General features: G+C 38.5%; 2 protein-coding genes across 2 annotated transcripts; both read left to right on the top strand.

Annotated features, from left to right (window-relative positions):
* The first annotated feature begins 528 nt into the window (after window positions 1–528).
* Window positions 529–1,343, top strand: LOC121802087 (calcium-binding protein KRP1-like). The gene has a single exon (XM_042201654.1). It carries the CDS (start codon window positions 831–833, stop codon window positions 1,197–1,199), a length of 369 nt encoding a protein of 122 aa, XP_042057588.1. The 5' UTR covers window positions 529–830; the 3' UTR covers window positions 1,200–1,343.
* Window positions 1,344–10,320: 8,977 nt separating this feature from the next.
* On the top strand, window positions 10,321–11,957 carry LOC121802755 (bidirectional sugar transporter SWEET14-like). Its single transcript, XM_042202449.1, has 6 exons — window positions 10,321–10,573; window positions 10,650–10,686; window positions 10,766–10,976; window positions 11,058–11,219; window positions 11,319–11,438; window positions 11,515–11,957. The coding sequence occupies exons 1-6, from the start codon at window positions 10,540–10,542 to the stop codon at window positions 11,773–11,775; spliced, it is 825 nt and encodes a 274-aa protein (XP_042058383.1). The 5' UTR covers window positions 10,321–10,539; the 3' UTR covers window positions 11,776–11,957.
* The last annotated feature ends 8,646 nt before the right edge of the window (window positions 11,958–20,603 follow it).

Genomic DNA, 20,603 nt, shown 5'->3' with positions numbered 1-20,603 from the left:
TATATTGACAAAGGCTGTCAATGCTAGAAGTATTGAAGATGTTCTTGGCAAATTGAGTTTTGGAAGGGGGAGTGTTAAGAAAGGAAAGATCACAATTATGATCAATTACCTCAATCACATAATTGACAGATAAGTTTCATAGAATAGAATTATTCTTTTCTCTTGTGCAAGACTTACCATGTATATTGTGTTCTAGCCCCTATTTAAAGGGAGCAATATTCAATGGAATTATCATCCTTTCCCACAACAATTTCCTATGTCTTCTTCTGTACCGTTTAACAAGTACTCCCTTCGTCCCACTTAAGATGACACGTTTTCCTTTTTTAGTTTGTCCCAACTAGTCACATTTTCTCGCTCCAATTAAATATATGAACCAATAACTCATAAAATCTCGTGTCAGCCAAAGAAGGTGTCATCTTGGCCGGGACCGAGGGAGTAATATTTTTTTAGAACGGATGCCGCTCGCATACTCCAAATGACGGAGATAGACAATCAGTATTAAATAGAGTAGATCGCCGCCCTCTTTCCGCGTGGGGACACACAAACTCAAAGCGCAGCCCCTTTGCTTCCCAGAAATTTCCAAATAGACTAGAATTGGTAATGGTGTAAGCACATACGCAATTGCAATCTGGAGTATTATCTATTTGAATTGACCTTTTCTTCAACAACCTCTCTGTAAATTAGCTGTCTCTGTCTGTGTCTCCCCATTCTCCTTCTACGAAACCCTCATTTACCATGTCTTTCACATTCAATTCGTCCCCCTTCTCTCATCATATATTAACTCCTTCCTCATCGCAGATCTTCATTCCAATTAATTGAATTTGATCTCAATGGCGTCGATCGATCAACCTAATTTCCACGATTTCTTGCCTCTGATGGCGGAGAAGCTAGGCGGCGACGGATTGCTTGGGGAATTGTGCAACGGTTTCCGGTTATTGATGGACTCCGAAAAGGGGGTCATCACATTCGACAGCTTGAAGAAGAATTCTGCCTTTTTGGGGCTGCAGGAATTGTCGGATGAGGATCTTTACAGCATGCTCAAGGAAGGGGATTTCGACGGAGATGGCGCTCTGAATCAGATGGAGTTTTGTGTTTTGATGTTCAGATTGAGCCCAGAGTTGATGGATCAATCTCAGCTCTTGTTGGAAGAGGCTCTTATGCAGGAGGAGGGTTTCCAAGATTTCGACTTTTCTTTCTAGTCATCTTTTTTTCCCCCAATTTTTGATATACTTTAATGGAGTAATATTATTCCAAACTATACTAGTACTACATATCTTCCTCTGTTTCTTCCTCTGTTCCAAGAAAAGTCTTTGATCATTATGCAACAACTCATTGATTCTGAACTTTAGATTATTCCAAGCTATACTATATATCTTCCAAATTGAGTCTGGCACGCACTTTGTTTAAGAAATATAACATAAAGTTAATAAAAAAATTAGTAGAATGTATGCATTAATTTTATAATAAAATGCAAGGGAAATGAAGATAGTAAAATGTGAGTTACTATTTATGGTAAATAGTGAATCGAAACTTATAGTGGGTTAGAACTAAAATGAAAAACTGGGAGAGGGAGTATTTGAATAGGTTTATATTACTTCAATTCATTATAAATTCATTACATAAGATAAAGATTGACTTTTGGAATACATGAATGATTTTTTCACTTCGTCCACCATCATTTACATGAAATGAATGTAACACCTACAAACTTTCATTCTTAGTGCATTTTCAATATTGGCATGTAGCTATACTATAATAGAAGAATAAAAAGTGTAAATTATGATTATTTGCTATAATTAACTTGTTATTATCAAATACTATCAGTGTAAATTCAGACATAAAAAATATATTTTATTCAGATCTTAAAAAAATCAAAATTAGGATGTTCATCACAATATAATACTATTATATTATAAAATTTGAAAAATATTATTTAAAATTACAAAAATATTATCAACATCTTGTAAATTATAGTACTCCTACTACATATAATTAACTTGTTATCATCAAATACCATCATGTAAATTCAAATATGAAAAAAATTCAAAATTAGGAAAGTTCATCACAATGATATATTATATTTATAAAATTGGAAAAATAATTTTTTAAATTACAAAAATATTATCAATATCTTTACAGAGTAATAATGTTATTATACAAATGGTTATATCTATAGATTTTCATAATAACCTAACTTTTTATACCATACTAAATTTGATTTATACCATACAAAATTTGATTTATAAAATACTAAGAACTTATGAAAAAATTTCATAATACCATTCGTATGCATTATACAACCTAAATTTTTTTATAATTACCTTGCTATTATTGAATACAAGACAATTTAAGTTCGGACATAACTTTTTTTAAAATTTAAATAATAGTAATAGTATTTGATGTGTAACTTTCGAGTCTCAAATTCAATTCACACGGTTAAACTTAATAACACACAGGTCTATAAAATAACTCCAAAATTGCAACCTTTCTGCAAGAGTACAGATGTAGTTGCAGTAAAAGAGTGTCGAATGGTGTGGTATAGCACTGAATGGATCTACCAGCAAGACGTTCCTTTATGCTATCTACTGAAATACTAGATCTTGATAAATAACTATTTCTTAATCTACATACATTAGCATTGAGCATACGGTATTAGTTATGCACTACTTTGACTTATCAAATGGTGCGGGTTTTTCGCAACCCAATAATCCTGATATATTGCAACAATTGAAATAAAATAATCTTGAAAATGATTGAAATTTTAGAAATTAGAGAATATGTCATTCTCATTTCATAATGTGTATAAACTTGAAAAAAATAGATGAGAAATTGTAGAATAGAAGAAATATTATATATGGAGAAAAATAGGGATTGTTTTTTGATAGAACTATAGCAAATGTGATATCTATTTATAAAGGATGAAAAACTATGAATTTTGATATAATTTTTATATATATTTAATTTAGTAGTAGTATTTAAAAGATATTTATATATTAAATAAAATATTTATTAACTAATAAGATTGTAGCAATTGGCAAAATCTCATTGTTCTCAAATAGGCACTTGCTCTCAAACTACCGAATAAAGCACTACATCAGCGGGCCTAGGCTCAAAACTCGGGCCAATTATAAATGGTAATTTACAAGCCAAACGTATGTGAAAACATCACGTAAGGAGGTCTAACTTAGCTTGTCGTAGTTAAGACCAACATTCCATTAACTTTTTCAATTCATTTTTTTTATATAATTTTTTAAAACATGCTCAACACAAAGTGGACTAAAATAAGGGATGAGGGAGTAATATTTTACAAGATATTGTTGTTGATAGTATAAATAGATTAAATAACATTCAAGTTAATAGTTTACGAGAATAATATTGTTGTTGATAGCATTTAACGAAACGTCGTTGCTAATTGCAGTGAAGTTATGATTTTATTAGAATATTGCTGTTGCTAGTGTCTAACGTTGTTGTTGGACTAAAACAAAAATAAGTACTTACCATTTTATTAAAATATTATTTGTTTATAGTACGCAGTTAAAATTCACAAAAAACATAAAGTTGTATGACATAATCTCATTCAAATTTATATTTCAATTTTACAAACACTTTTTATTGATAAAAAATATTTTCTACTCCCTCCATCACACAAAGTTTGTCTCAATTTGACCTGACGCGAGTTTTAAGAAATTGTTTGACTTTGTATTAAATGAAGGTGTGTAATGGAATAAGGGTCCTGTTGGGGTACAAACCCATCCCACATCGGATGAGTAGGGGAAGTTGGAAGGTGTAGATAATTCCTGTCCAACCCCAATTAGTTTGAGGCCTTTTGGGAGTGACCCAAAAACAAATCCGTGCGGGCTTGACCCAAAGCGGACAATATCAAACTAATGTTGCAGTCGACGATCCTAACAAGTGGTATCAGAGCCCAGGTGGCTATGGGTTGTGCCTGGATGAGCCCCGGTTAGGGTCGGGCCCTGAAAGACTCAAAGTTAGAGTCGGGCCCAGGATGACCCAGGGGCCAGGGCTGGAATGACCCATGTTCGTGTCGACTGCGTTCCCGATGTGGTCTCGGTTTGAGGGGAGGTTTGTTGGGGTACAAACCCATCCCACATCGGATGAGTAGAGGAAGTTGGAAGGTGTATATAATTCATGTCCAACCCCAATTAGTTTGAGGCCTTTTGGGAGTGACCCAAAAATAAATCCGTGCGGGCTTGACCCAAAGCGGACAATATCAAACTAATGTTGCAGTCGACGATCCTAACAGGTCCAACACTGAGGAGATTGGGGAGTGTATTTAATGTTTATTTTTGAGTAGATATTGTAACTATGACAAACTTTGTAGAACAGATGAAAATGATAAAATAGTACAAACTTTGTGAGACGGAGATAGGACCCTTAGTTTAGAAGGGAATATGGTAGATTATTATTGAGGTTGGGCGGCGTGGAGAAAAGTTGGACAAGTTGAAATGAAGGTGGGAATATTGGGGTAAAGTGCTCTTACCAATTACCATCCGCTGCTTCATCTTTTCATTTCATGCTTACTCTTGCTCACATTTGTTATCGTATTAACGTAACCCCGTCAAATAAAGTGATGAATATTACACTTTTTTCGTTTACGTTAGATACCAATGTTACACCAAATTGACACTATTATATACCCCTACATAGAGAGAGTTATATAAATATTGTATTTTTGGCTAGATAAAAGGTAGTACATGCATGCATAAATTTGTATTCATAACATTACTTTATTTAGAGTGAATTTCAAATTAATTTGGGTTCTGGAAAATGCAATTTGCACTCTTTAGGTAGCTGAACTTGAAATAATATCATTAAAATTATGTGGAAAATGCAAAAATATCATTTAAGAGGTTTTTTTTCTCCATTTTATTTTTTTCTCTACCACCTCTCTTCTCACTTCTCTTTCTTCAATTTTCATTTACTTTGTTTGTTGATTTTGAGCTCTGCCAAAGTGTGTTACTTTATACTAGTAATTTAAAAATTTAACATAATTACTTATATGTACTCAAATCAAATAATAAAATGAATATTTATAACATGAAAAAAATGTACGCATAAGTAAAAAAAGAAAACAACAAGATAAATAGAAGATTAAAGAGAAAATATTAAAAATATAAATATTTTTTTTCACTCAAATTTCATCGATTATATGCTAAATAAAATATATTTTCCAGGTACTTCATATAACATGATATTATATTTTTAATAAATCTACATATAACATAACATAAATATATATTTTCTATCAAAATTATGTATGCAAAAATATGAATAACATATATGGATATTAAAGATTGGACATTCTCAAATAAAATAATAAAGGTAAATGAATTTGGCATTTGTGCCCTTTCAAAACTCAAGGATAAGAAGGGGGGAAAATGGACCGCAGATGATATTTTGTATTTCTAGAGACCAGTAGCGATATTATTTCAAGTTCAAAGACCTAAAAAGTGCAAACTGCATTATGCATTACTCCCTCCGTCCCCCAATTTGAGTCACTCTTTTCCATTTCGGGCCGTCCCCGAATAAGAGTCACTCTTCCCACTTACTATTTTTGGACATCAAAATTACCCTTTATTACACAAAAAGTCAAAGGGGCCCCACATTTCACTACCTAACTCCATTTATTACACCACACATTCAAACTTTTCCTTAAAACTCGTGCCGAGTCAAAGAGTGACTCAAATAGGGGGACGGAGGGAGTATTTTGGAACCAAAATTTGAAGTTCACTCCTTTATTTATTGAATATCATTAGGAAGGAGTTGCACCTAAACTTTTTTTAATGAACACATTTCCGTCACTAATCAATGATCATTGACAGATTATCGATGGATTAGCCAAGTCGGTAATAACATTGTTGGTAAAAAATTTAGTGACAGATTAGTTAGATAAAACTATGCAATGTAATTAAGGACAGTCCAAAATTTGAGTGATAACTCCATTTTAAGTTGTTGAAACGCATAGTGAGTGCAGCACCAAAGAAACGTCAGTCAAATGGTAACAAGTGGTGATGACGTGACAAGTTCATTATTAGCTGAGTTGCTGTACAGCACAAGATATTTACTGAATAGGAGAGGAAATAAAAGAGGAAGAAGGTATGAAGGAGTCAAACATCACCATAAACTCTAAGTATGAGTTGTAAGCCTTATGCCCAATTGGATTGGTGGGTGACACATCACAAAGATCCCATTTGGGTCCCACTTGTCTACTCTTACTCCTCTTCTTCTTTTATTTATTTATTTTAACATATACTCTCTTAATATATTTATTGAATTCACAATACTAGAAAATTGACTTGTAATGACACTTAAAATTGTCACTAGAAAATTACTGTGCTGACACTTCATCTATAATGGCACTTATGCAAGTGCAGCACCGGGTACCTGTAGTAAGAGGTAGTGTGTAGATAGTACATCTATGATGACACTTTTTATGTTGAAGTGCAGTAACAATATATTATAAAGTGCAGTGAAAAGCTAGTGTGTAGATAGTACATCTATGTTGGCACTTTTTATAAAGTGTGATAAAAAAAGTGTAGTGAGAAGCAATTTTTCTAGTAGTGTTACAGCAGTGATAGTGAAATTAACTACACTAATGTTGCACTCATACATCAAAAGCAAAGAGATGCATCCACTGTAAATCTTCATAGTGGAAGAGATGAAAATAGTTCTTTTACTTAATTTTAATATAGGTAAGACATACATTAATTCGTTCGAATTACATTCTAATTATCAATCGATTTTTAATTGGAATAACTTACATCTATATATGTCTTTATATTCACACAAAAAAACACTAGTCACAATAGAAAATACTACAAGTAGTAGTAGTAAGGAAAGCTAAGGAAATCAAGCAAGACCACTTTCGTGAACAATAAAGGATAATTCGAAATGGCAAGAGTGCATGAATGATACGACCTCAACCAATGCCCATGATACATCCGTGATAGACGAGGAAGTTGACGAGGAGGTGGAGGTGCGTAAAAGAGGTAGACCGAAAAGTAGAGGAACCAAGAGGGATCGACCAAGGAGAAACGCGTCCCGACCTTCTAAGTATCGGGATTGCGTCAGCCATTAGAGATAGATTTGTTTTGATTTATTTTTTATTTGTTTCCTTATTTTTTTTGATTTGTTTCCTTATTTTTGTCGTTCCTTTTCCTTTTAGAATTGAGTCAAGTCTTTTTGGGATCTTCATAAATACTATAGAATCCCCATAGATCGAGGCATTGGGAATTAAAGAAATAAAAACCTTTTTTCTCATCTTAAGCTCTCGGTTACTTTTGTTTCATTATTTTTGCTACAACGTGTGCTCTCAGTTCTCGTTAGGATCATTGTTCCTATCATCTGGTGCATCATTGAGCCTCTCTTCCCCCGCGTACAGTCGTGATGCCGGAAGGAACTGGTTCGATGTCGGGCGAGACACCCGGCGAGTTCAACCTCAACAAAGTCGGTCAGATGGTTTATGACATCTCGGTCCGACTAGCCAACGATGAAAAGAAAATCCAAGCAAACAGGTTCGCCCACGAATCGTTTGAGCGACAACAATCAGCGCTAAATAAAAGCGTGGAGGACCATATGGCACGATTATTGGTCGCGGTAGAGGATCTGGGCAAGAAACCACCGGACGGGACTGCGACGGTGACGCTGTCAAAACCACAAGGGTGGTCACTACCGCGTTTCGTGCTCGTCAAGCCAGACGGATTCGACGCCGACGCATGGCCAGAAATGAAGATCGAACCCCCACGATTCAGTGGTGAGGGGGTCAATTTATGGATAAAAAAAGTCCAGAAATATTACAATCACAACTTTACATCACTGGCGGATAGACTGTACTTAACCGAGTTCTTATTGGATGATGCGGCTGATGAGCGGTTTGGTTTTTGGGAGACGAATAATGAAGGTCGTAGTTGGGAGGACTTTCTGTTAGATATCAAACGACAATTTGATCCTGATTTATACGAAGACTATGTGGGTCGTCTTGCTACGCTGCGACAGACGGGGTCCTTGGACGCCTATCTTGAAGAATTCGAACCGACCCTCAGAAAGGTGTCCAACGTAGGCGACGATACTTTGACTTCCATTTACATTGCGGGACTCACACCCTCCTTGAAACACAAACTGCTGACCCGTCGTCCGTCTTCACTAAGCGATGCCATAGCGCTAGCCCAGCAGTTGGCAGCCTACCTCGCGGTGTCAGCACCTCCGATCACGCCCTCCAGTCGTCCACCGTGGCAACGACGAGATCAACGAGCATCAACAGGAATCACGCCTACCGGTTCCAAATCTCTGGAGATTTCGAGACAGGCACCACCCCAGCCTTGACAGCAACGTGAGGGGGCACCTCACGACTACCCCGTCGTCCACATATCATCCTCAGAAAGGGCCGAGAGGACGGCGCGCGGCCTATGCTGGTACTGTCCAGAAAAATATACGCCAGATCATGTTTGTGCAAAGAAGTTCTATGTTCTGGTTGGGGCAAACAGTGACGATGAGGAGACAGGCAACCCGAGACACGAAATTTCGGATGAGGATGGGACGAATATGGCAATCACGGGGGATATCTCTCGGATCTCTGTCATTGGCCCCAAGATTAAACCGCGCTCCATTCGCATGACCGGACACATCAACGATACCCCTTTATCTGTACTGATTGACGGAGGCAGTACCCACAATCATCAAGTCAGCCGTAGCCGAGAGATTATGTTTACCTCTCCACGTTATTTCCTCCTTCTGAGTGTTTGTGGGGAATGACACGTCCCTGAGATGTGATTACGTGAGTTTGGGCACCCCCATAGCCCTACAAGGCCAGGCCTTCAGTATCGATCTGGTTCTGCTACATATTGACGGACCGGATGTAGTTTTGGGCGATGTCACTAAGAATTACAGAACCCTGCAGATGAAGTTTGAACTTGACAGCTGGCCGGTATGCTTGCAGGGGGGGGAGGACAGCCCACCGCGCAAGGTCTCTTACAACAACTTATTTTCGTTAATCGCTCAGGAGCCGGAGGCCCAAATGTTTGAACTCATCCATGTTGACCAAGCTGCAGTGACGGATAACGCACCAATGCTGCCTGTAAATCCTTTGTTGGCCGATACACTATCAGCCTCCGAGTTCGTTTTCACTGTCCCCTTGGGCCTGCCACCCACTCGTCGTTGGGACCATAGAATCCATCTTCCACAATCCACCGCTCCTATAAATGTTAGACCTTACCGTTACTCTTATTTTCAAAAGACGGAGATAGAAAAACAAGTCAAGGACATGCTTCAACAAGGGGTAATACGGCCGAGCACGAGCCCCTTCTCATCACTGGTCTTACTGGCTCGCAAGAAAGATGGATCTTTTTGTTTTTGTGTCGATTATCGCGCTCTAAACACTGCAACGACGCCCGATCACTTTCTGATACCCATTGCAGACGAGCTTTTTGACGAGCTACACGCGGCCCGAATTTTCTCCAAACTGGATCTCTGTTCTGGGTATCATCAGATCAGGATGCATGTGGATGATATCCACAGGAAAGCTTTCCGCACGCACGACGGCCATTTCGAGTTCCTCGTCATGCCATTTGGACTCACAAATGCTCCTTCAACATTCCAGGTCGCCATGAACAGTATCTTTCAGCTGTTCCTCCGAAAGTTTGTCATAGCCTTCTTCGACGACATCCTGGTCTACAGCAGTATAATGGACGATCACATAAGGCACATCACGGAGGTTCTCACTACACTCTAAGCCAATTCCTTTTATATTAAGCAATCTAAATGCGCATTTGGGATCCGACTAAGATCAACGCCATGATTGCATGGCCCACGCCTACCACTGCCAAACAGCTTCGCGGTTTTCTGGGATTATCGCCGTTTCGTCAAGAATTATTCTCTCATAGCGTTGATACGACCTCAACCAATTCCCATGATACATCCGTGATAGACGAGGAGGTGGAGGTGCGTAAAAGAGGTAGGCCGAAAAGTAGAGGAACCAAGAGGGATCGACCAAGGAGAAATGCGTCCCGACCTTCTAAGTATCAGGATTACGTCAGCCATTAGAGATAGATTTGTCTTGATTTCTTTTTTATTTGTTTCCTTATTTTTTTTATTTGTTTCCTTATTTTTGTCGTTCCTTTTCCTTTTAGAAATTGAGTCAAGTCTTTTTGGGATCTCTATAAATACTATAGAATCCCCATAGATCGAGTCATTGAGAATTAAAGAAATAAAAACCTTTTTCTCATCTTAAGCTCTCGGTTACTTTTGTTTCATTATTTTTGCTACAACGTTTTACTCTTAGTTCAAATTAGGATCATTATTCCTATCAATGAACTACCCAAATTAGGTAAAATGGAGCAATGAGTGTGTGGATGAAAGATACTCATTTTTAGTCTTGAACAACTGTAAAGATGAAAATTAGTCGAAATTCACCCTCCCGTCGTTGCCTCGCTCCATCTATATAAATGGATCCTTCAACAACCATTTTCATTCACCTCATCACTCATTTAATTCTTCTCACTCCTGATTATAAATCATCTGGAAATGGCTAATCTGGCATTTGTTTTTGGCCTTTTAGGTACGTATCCAAACTCCCATGCAGAAGCATGCAAATGTATTCGATACTAATATTTTCTTGCAATTCTTGTCTGCAGGAAACATCGTGTCATTCATGGTCTTCCTTGCTCCAATGTGAGCTTTCCATCAAAATACGTTTGATATTTCCTCTTTATGATTGTTGTATCTTACAAAATTATTGAAAACTTTGCAGTCCAACATTTTACCAAATCTACAAGAAAAAATCAACCGCAGGGTTCCAATCGCTCCCATATATTGTGGGGTTGTTCAGTGCGATGCTGTGGATGTACTACGCATTTCTGAAGCCCGACACGACCCTCCTCATCACCATCAACTCGGTTGGCTGTTTCATTCAGTCTGCATACATCTCCTTCTACCTTTTTTTCGCAACCAAAGACGCTAGGGTAAATTGAAGACACCCCCAACACTTTTTTTGCTTTAGTTTTCGCTATTTTATTTGATTCTAATAACTTTATCTTGATCAGATCCAAACTGTGAAGCTGCTTCTTTCACTGAACGTGGTTGGATTCGGACTAGTTCTGTTCCTAACACAATTCTTTGCAACTGAAGCAAACCGTGGCAGTATTGTGGGATGGATTTGCCTTGTCTTCTCTCTCTGTGTGTTCGTCGCGCCACTAGGCGTCGTGGTAAGCACCTACATACATGTAACGTACATATACACGAAAATCACCATTTCTCGTTCATGGATTTTTTCGGCGTCTAATTAGGGTTTGGTGAATTTGCAGAGACAAGTGATAAGAACGAAGAGCGTGGAGTACATGCCGTTTCTTCTCTCGTTTTTCCTAACCCTAAGCGCGGTTATGTGGTTCTTCTATGGATTGCTACGCAAAGACTATAATATTGCTGTAAGTGTAATTTTATTTAAACAAAAAAAATCAAACTATAATGCATGAAACCCTAACTTCTTGTTTTGTTTAACAGATTCCTAATATTCTGGGATTCAGCTTCGGAGTGATTCAAATGGTGCTTTATTTGATCTACAAAAAAGCGAAGAAAGGCGGGTTGCAAGAGAAGCAGTTGTCTGAAGTACTAGAGGTTAAAATAGAGGATCACAAGATAAGTGAATTGAAGGAACAGATCATTGATGTTGTTAAGCTGGGAGGAATGGCTTTGGAGATTATTCCTCTAGTTGCAGATGAAGCCATTATTCTTGGAGGGGAGAAAACCTGCAACCTAGAATGATGAATAATAAATTACTCCATTTGTGTTGAATTAGTTGGATTTGGAAGTGGCATAAGAGCCACATTGCTTTAATTAATTTCTAGATTGTTATGAGTTTGGCATTTTGGCATTAGGTGTATGTCATTTGGAAAGGTCAAGTGTAATATATGCTTCGATTAATTAAACAACTGCTGCTTTAATTATTTTTGTGGCTGCTCCTTTGCCTAAAATCTAGGTAATGATGATATTGGATCCTAATTAAAGATGCATAAAGTTTTGGTAATGAAGATAAATAAGAAAAACATGGTAATAACACACATTTTAGGTTATTTTTGGTAATTATATAACTCCATGATAAATGAGTTAGACTTTTTTAGTAAAACTTGATGTATAAAAACCACAAATATTATGTGAAGTATATTAAGAAAAAGAGGAGGTTCAGTTTAGAGCTTTGCTATAAAACGAGATCACAAAGGGGCAAAATCTCTTTCCCTGACATTCATTTTACAAATAATATTGGTAAAACTGCTTTGTTTAGTAACAAATAAATTTAAAGCAAATATATTCATATAAAACAAGTAAAAATAGAATATTCTATTTGTAGAATAAACTCAAACTTCTGAAAATATTATGAATACGACAAAAGTGTATATTTTTTCAAGCTTCAAACTCCAACATTAAAGACCCAATCCAACATAACATCTAAACTAGACTATAATGGATAAGTCAATTACTAAAACATTTCTCCTCCAACTAATAAGTCGACGATTTTTGTCCTCCAACTAATAAGTTAAGGATTTGAGTCACCATGTGAATAAATGACTAATCATTAATAAATAAACATAACATCCAAACTAAACAAGAGAAGTTTTCCATTTTAAGAATCTACGACAAGATTACATAAGGAAATTAGAACTATAAGGTATTCCCTCCGACCCATTAGAAATAAGACATTTACTTTTCGGCATGAGATTTTATGTAGGGTTGTTTTGTGAGTTATTGAGAAGAGAATAAAGCAAGAGAGATGAAAAAGTAGAGATGTTTTTATTTTATGAAACATTTCATTTTTAATGGAATAATTCAAAAAAGAAAACATTTCATTTTTAATGGGATAGATGGAGCAATAGATTTTGAATCTGTGTGAGTGATCCATGACTAGAAAGTAGGATCGAATCTGTGTGAGTGATCAATGACTAGAAAGTAGGATTAAAAGTGAAGACATTGCCCAACTACAAAGGATCCTTCCAGATTCAAAATAGGATCCTTTTATTTATGTAAGAACAAGTAAAATGAGTAGAGCAATGCTTTTGGAGTTGGATATTCTTTTCTTAGGAAAGCAACTTGCATTTAATTAATGCTCTTCTAGGTTGTATATGAGATACCTTAGGACTAGGGGTGGGTAGGTACGGTATATCTTACCTAAACCACCATACCGTATACCTTGCCGTAAATTCGGTATGCGAAAAAATAATACCTTTATCTTATCAAAATTTTCGGTATACCGAACTTCGGTATACCTTATTTTCAGTATGGAGAATTTTCATACAGATATCGTACCTCATTTTCAGTATGCCGTACCAAAGTTCGGTATACCATACTTTTACGGTATACCTTACTTTCAATATCAATGAAAATTGAATATTTGAGTTTTTAGAATACTATTTATATTTTATAGTAATTTAAATAATATACGGGGTATTAAATACTAGTATATTTTATTCATATTATATTATATTTCACAATAAATTTTATAATTTTAAAATATATAAAATACTTTATATATTATTATATTCATATTTTACGGTATATGAAGAAAAGGGTTTTGGTTTTCTTTAATTTTCTTTTTTTTTTTCAGAATACACGGTTGACACATCCTTTATAGGCATAGGATGTATCTCTATGGTAAGTCTCAATTGTAGGGATCCTATTCTATTTTAGTTAATAAATAATTTACAAATCATACAAATCATAGGAATGATCTTCGGTAATCTTTGGCATGATTCTCCGTAATCTTCCAACACTCCCCCTCAAGTCAAGTGATGGGATTTCCAACACTTAACTTGTCCAATGCTTCTCGGAATGACTTCGTGTTCACAGCTTTAGTCAATATGTCTGCCAACTGATCTTCAGACCTGACAAACGGTAGTTCAACAATCTTGGCCTCAATGTTCTCCTTGATAAAATGTCGATCCACCTCCACATGTTTAGTCCTATCATGCTGAACAGGATTCTCTGAGATGCTAATCGCAGCTTTGTTATCGCAGAACAACTTACAAGGTTGTGATGGATAAAGATCAAGTTCAGTCATAAGTCTCTTTAACCACAGTATTTCAGTGAGGCCACTTTTTATGCCTCGGAACTCTGCTTCTGCACTTGACAACGCAACCACCTTCTGCTTCTTGCTTCTCCAAGTGACCAGGTTCCCTCCTACAAAAGTAAAGTACCTGGCAGTCGATTTTCTATCATTGGGGTTCCCCGCCCAGTCCGCATCAGTGAATCCATGTACCTCTAAGTGACCGTGGTTCTCAAACAACACCCCATGGTCTGCTGTTCCCTTCAAGTATCGAACGATTCTTATGACTACTTCCCAATGATCTTCCTGCGGTGAGTGCATAAACTGGCTGACGACACCTACTGCATATGCTATATCTGGACGAGTGTGTGAAAGGTAGATAAGTTTTCCTACCAATCTCTGATATCTCCCCCTGTCGGTAAGCTTTCCCCCTTCCCGTATCTGCAGTCCATGGTTCAGTACCATTGGAGTGTCAGCAGGTCTGCAATCTAGCATTCCCACTTCTACTAGCAAATCAAGCACATACTTTTTCTGGTTTATAAAGATTCCTCTGTTTGATCTTAAGACTTTAATGCCCAAGAAGTACTTGAGAGGGCCTAGGTCCTTCATCTCGAACTCTGTGAACAAGTTCTTTCTCAATTCACCTATCTCTTCTTCATTGTCCCCCGTTATAATCATATCGTCAACATAGATGATAAGGCACGTAATCTTTTCACCCCTTTTCTTGAGGAACAAGGTATGATCTGAATTACTCTGTCTGTACCCATATTTCTTCATCACTTCAGTGAATCTGCCGAACCATGCTCTCAGAGACTGTTTTAGCCCATATAGCGTTCTTTTCAGCTTGCATACTTCTCCAGATCCAAACTCGTCAGTGAATCCTGGAGGAGGAACCATGAACACTGGTTTTTCCAGTTCCCCGTGCAGAAATGCATTCGTGACATTGAACTGATGGAGAGGCCAGTCTCTGTTTGCTGCAACTGAGAACAATACTCGTACCGTGTTGATCTTGGCCACTGGGGAGAAAGTCTCAGCATAATCGACTCCATAAGTTTGGGTATATCCCTTTGCCACTAGTCGAGCCTTATATCGATCAATTGACCCGTCTGGCCGTCTTTTTATGGTGAACACCCATCTGCATCCTACGGCCTTCTCTCCTTCCGGCAATTTTTCTTTCACCCAAGTGTCATTTCTCATCAAGGCTTTCATCTCAGTAAGCATAGCCTCTCTCCAGTGTTTGCACCCCATAGCTTCTTCGGTCGTCTGTGGAATCTCTTGCTCTTCATATAATGCAGCTTCAAATGCTCGCGCCATCTTTGTCAGATTTCCCTGGACAAAATTCGCCACTCCATATCGGTTCTTCTTCCCGATCCTTTCAGGAGAATATCTCTTTGGAGGAACACCTCGATTGCTCCGTGGGGGGAGCACATACCTCCCCGTATCACTATCTATAGTGTTCTCTTCAATCTCTGCATCGTTAGCATCATCTGTAGTATTTACTTCAAGGATTGGATCCGGACATACCTCGGATATCGGTTGAGGCGGGTCAGATGGACGTGGTTGAGGAGACTCTGGAGAGGCTTGCTCGGCGACAGTGACAACTGTCTCTGGTGGATCCTCAATCGAGGGGATTGGAGGTGGCACGAACCAACTTAGACAGTCCTCATGATTATTTCTAGGGTTGTTAGGTTTCTCCCCCTGACTGCTAAAGTGGTGGGTGTAAAAGTACTCGGTTTCTAGGAAATCGCAGTTTATGGTGGTGATGATTTTCCTAGTATTTGGATCGAAGCATCTATATCCCTTTTGGTTGACCCCATAACCCACGAAGATACATTTGATCGCACACGGGGAGAATTTGGTTCTCTCATGTTTGGGAATGTGGACGTACACAGTGCACCCAAAGACTTTCGGTGACATGCCAAGGGCTTCAGGTATTTTGGCTTGCTGGGAAAGGATGTCAAGGGGAGTTTTGGATCGCAGGATTTTGGTTGGCAGTCTGTTTATTAGGTATACGGCAGTTGCAACGGCTTCTGGCCAAAGGGTTTTTGGGACATTGGATTCAATTAGAAGGGCGCGGGTGATTTCCAGAATGGTTCAGTTTTTTCTCTCGGCAACTCCGTTTTGTTCGGGTGTGTAAGCGCAGGATGTTTGGTGTACAAGGCCTTATTTCTGGAAGAAGTCTGACATGGTATTGTTAACAAATTCCCTCCCATTATCAGAACGAAGGATTTTAATGGTAACACGAAACTGGGTTTGTATCATGTGGAAAAAAGGATGAATTTTTCAACTACTTCTGATTTATTTTTCAAAAAATAGATCCAGGTCATTCTAGTGCAATCATCAATGAATGTCACAAAATATCGAAACCCGTTTCCCACAATAATTGGTGCAGGCCCCCACACATCGGCATGTACTAAATCAAACATAAATTTCATACGAGTATCTGAAGGTCTAAACGATTGTCTGTGGCTCTTAGCCAAAACACAGGTTTCACATGAAAAATCTCTAGGCAAAGAAAAATTTGGAAATAAAAGTTTAAAATAACCATGGGACGGATGTCCTAGTCTTCTGTGCCACAACCAAGCCTCCTTTTTCGTGGACCCGTGAGCCAGCATCGCACTGCCATGTTGAGCTACCCCGTCCACGTAGTAGAGTCCTTGATTCTCAGTGCCACGCCCAACGATCCTCCTCGTCCGAATATCCTGTAAGATGCAGAAATTTGGATGCATTAGGAGTGTACAATTCAATTCCCGTGTTACGTGGCTTACTGACATTAGCCGCTGAGACAAGTTAGGAACAAACAAACAATTCGACAGTTGAAGAGTAGGGGAAATTTTTATGGTTCCCGCCCCAGCTACCGTAATTAATTCCCCATTGGCCGTCCTAATATAAGTTTTAGTCACCTCTTTAAAATCACTAAAATCAGATTTTTCTGGAGTCATAGTATCTGTGGCACCACAATCAAAAATCCAACCCTTTCTATCGACATTATTAATGTTTTGCACAGATAAAGCAGCGGAAATATTTATCAAAGGTGCAAATCGGTTATGTATGGAAATATGAGGGTGCATTTTCGTATTTTTGGAGTGTATTGTGTCCTTTCTATAATTATCCAAATTTGAGGGGTGAATTTCGGATATTTGGGAGCTGATGGGGGCTTTTCGTATAACATGTATATTTGGGGGATCAAATTTTTGGAAGAAAAATTCGGAGGGACTATTTTGCAATAAAAAATGAGACTTAAGGTTTGATGGGTTTGATCCTCGATCAAACCCAGTACCTCCGCCGCTACTCCAATTTCGCGATTCTCCTCCTGTCCGCTCCACAAAATTGCCGACCCGGACTCCACCGCCTCCGCCGCCACCGTTGTTATCACCGGGGTATTCCAGGTGGGGATTGATTGAGGATGTAGTCTGGTTCGTCCCTCCTCCATTTGAGCCGTCTCGGTGTTGATTTTGGGAATTCCCTAGCCTCTGTCCGGTCTCGTTAATTCCGACCGCTGCGAGCTTGATTTGAGCCCGTGCTTTCTGTTTCTCATCCCACCAATCCGGGAATCCCACTCGGAGAAAGCAGGTATCCCTCGTGTGTTTGTTTTTTCGCAGTGGGAACACCATAGCTTGCTTTTATCGATTTTTCCCCCGGTTTGGTGGCTGATTCCGGTCGGTGGCGGTCGTGGTGGTCCTCTGCTGGTTGGCCGTTCTCTCTGTGCTCCAAACCCGTACCCGATCTCTCCCGATGATGCATCGGCGCTTCCGACGCCGGAGTCTTCGGCGGTTTTAGGGGATGCCGGTGGCATGATCTTCAATCTAGCCGCCTCCCTCTGGACCCGTCCGTAAGCCTCTTCGACTGAGGGATAGGGTTCTTCGTCCTTGAGGATATCCCTCCGGATGGTATCGTATTCTGGGTTGAGTCCGGTGAGAAATTTGAATAGCCTTGTGGTGTTGGAGAAGTCGCGGAACTGCCTGACGCCCTTGTCACAGCAGTCAACCTGTTGTTTCCGGCATCGATCTACATTCATCCATAGTCCATGGATTCGCCGATAGTATGTTTCAAGGTCCATACTTCCTTGTCGGAGGGCGATGGCTTTATCCTCCAGATCGTATATGAGATATGGATCCCTCTTGCCTTCGAAAGTTACAGCGAGGTTATCCCAAATAGCCTTCGCGGTTTGGTGGTGGGCAAAATCCGCGATTAGATCATTTTCGACATTGTCGATAATCCATGAAAAGACCACGAGATCGGTCTCTTCCCACTCGGCGTATTCGGGGTTCTCCTGTTTCGGTGGGGGATCTCTAATATGAGAGTACCCCCCTCGGCTGCCTATTGCTACCTTCATCAACCTAGCCCACAAGGGATAGTTTTTGCCGTTCAACTTAAATGCAACAATTACATTCTTGCTGGTTTTCATCTTTGAGGGTTTAATTGTTGGAGTTGGTTTGGTGTCCTCTTCTGAATCGGACATGGTTTTTTTTCGTGTGTGCATGGATTTGGTTTTAGCCTCTCGGCCGAGTTTGGTATCGGGTGGCTATGATGAAACTTTTCTGAGCCAGATCTTCGTCTGCTCTGATACCATGAAGAAAAGGGTTTTGGTTTTCTTTTATTTTCTTTTATTTTCAGAATACACGTTTGACACATCCTTTAGGCTATCCACAACGCTGTTCCTATACCGTTCCTTAAACCACTATTTGACGGCCCCACTGTACTTTTTTACTCCATTCCTTAACTAAGGAACGGAACCTGCAACCCTCCGTTCCTTAACCGTTCCTTAAATTACTATTCATTCAATTTCATTTTTTAATTTTATTTCCAACTCAATTCAATTAAAACAAACATGCTTTAATAAAATTAAAATAACATTACAACTTAAAATTCAAAAAAATAGAAAAAGACATAATTAAAATCCTAAAAAAATAAAAATTGACATAATTTAAAATACAATTTTATAGAGAGAACCAAGAATAAGTTTGTCCCACATCGAAAGTGGAACATAAAACATTCAAGGATGTCTCTATAAAATAGAGACAACCAAGAATGAGTTTGTCCCACATCGAAAGTGGAACATAAAACATTCAAGGTTGTCTCTATAAAATAGAGATAACCAAGAATGAGTTTGTCCCACATCGAAAGTGGAACATGAAACATTCAAGGATGTCTCTATAAAAGAGAGACAACCATGAATGAGTTTGTCCCACATCGAAAGTGGTACATAAAACATTCAAGGATGTCTCTATAAAATAGAGACAACTAAGAATGAGTTTGTCCCACATCGAAAGTGGAACATAAAACATTCAAGGATGTCTCTATAAAATAGAGACAACCAAGAATGAGTTTGTCCCACATCGAAAGTGGAACATAAAACATTCAAGGATGTCTCTATAAAATAGAGATAACAAAGAATGAGTTTGTCCCACATCGAAAGTGGAACATAAAACATTCAAGGATGTCTCTATAAAATAGAGATAACCAAGAATGAGTTTCATAAATTCGCAAGCCCATCAAATATATATGAGCTAATACGAATTTTTAGTATTCATTTATTTGTAAAAATTGTTTTTAAATATAAAAAACAATTTTTATAAATAAAAATATTTTTTTTAAAATTCATTTTTTAAAAAAAATGAATTTATTGCGTCAGCGTGACGACGCCCACTCGCGGGCCGGCGAGTGGGCGTCACGCACGACGCAGGGCGAGCCACGTCGCCGAAGCGCGTGGCGGCACGGACCGTGCCGCGTCTCGTGCCGACGGCACCCGGGACGGCATGGGAACGGAACCGCGACAATGCCCGCGGCCCGCGTTGCGGGTGCTCTTATAGGCATAGGATGTATCTCTATGGTAAGTCTCAATTGTAGGGATCCTATTCTATTTTAGTTAATAAATAATTTACAAATCATACAAATCATAGGAATGATCTTCGGTAATCTTTGGCATGATTCTCCGTAATCTTCCAACAGTATATACCTTAAATTATGGTATATACCGAATTTCGGTATGCCGCAGTATATAAAAATTCATACATTTACCTTACCGAAATATTTCAGTAAGGTATCATACCGTACCGAAAATCACGGTTTCGGTATTTCGGCATTTCGGTATTTTTCCCCAGCCCTATTCTAGGTCATACCTTGCTTTAATTGATTAGCTCCGCATGCAGCCCTTTGAATTTTATTACTCCTTTGTCAACTAATAAGAGATTTAATTTACTTGGCTCAGGTTTTAAGAAATTTAATGGAAAGTAGATAGAAAAAAGTTAGTGAGAGATGAGTTCTACTTTTATATATTAGTTTCGTAATAAAATTTAGTTTCATAATACAATGCGAGTGAGATAAAATAATTGGAATGTGAGGTCCATTACCAAAAGTGAGGTAGAAAATGACTCGGTCAAGTGACACAAGTGGTTGATTATCACTCGACTGGGTAAAGGACCGACTTTGCGATCAAGAGAGCTTGTCTCGATCGAGTGGTCTCCTTACAGAGAAGCCACTCGGCTCCATGGCAAAGTTTTTGTGAATTAACATGTACGATGCGTGGGAAAAAATGCGTATGCGAAAAATCGAT

The sequence above is a fragment of the Salvia splendens genome, chromosome 5 (assembly GCF_004379255.2).
Source record: "Salvia splendens isolate huo1 chromosome 5, SspV2, whole genome shotgun sequence".
Classification (NCBI taxonomy): Eukaryota; Viridiplantae; Streptophyta; class Magnoliopsida; order Lamiales; family Lamiaceae; genus Salvia; species Salvia splendens.
The sequence above is the reverse complement of the archived record's forward strand: the minus strand, read 5'-3'. Positions and strand labels throughout refer to the sequence as shown.

What these genes read in the sequence shown, in the direction of transcription:
- LOC121802087 (XM_042201654.1), top strand. Translation starts at nt 831, where the DNA reads ATGGCGTCGATCGATCAACCTAATTTCCACGATTTCTTGCCTCTGATG.
- LOC121802755 (XM_042202449.1), top strand. Translation starts at nt 10,540, where the DNA reads ATGGCTAATCTGGCATTTGTTTTTGGCCTTTTAG. An exon ending in ATTTGTTTTTGGCCTTTTAG is followed by an intron (nt 10,574 to 10,649) that starts GTACGTATCCAA and finishes TCTTGTCTGCAG; the next exon opens with GAAACATCGTGTCATTCATG. An exon ending in GCAAAGACTATAATATTGCT is followed by an intron (nt 11,439 to 11,514) that starts GTAAGTGTAATT and finishes TTTGTTTAACAG; the next exon opens with ATTCCTAATATTCTGGGATT.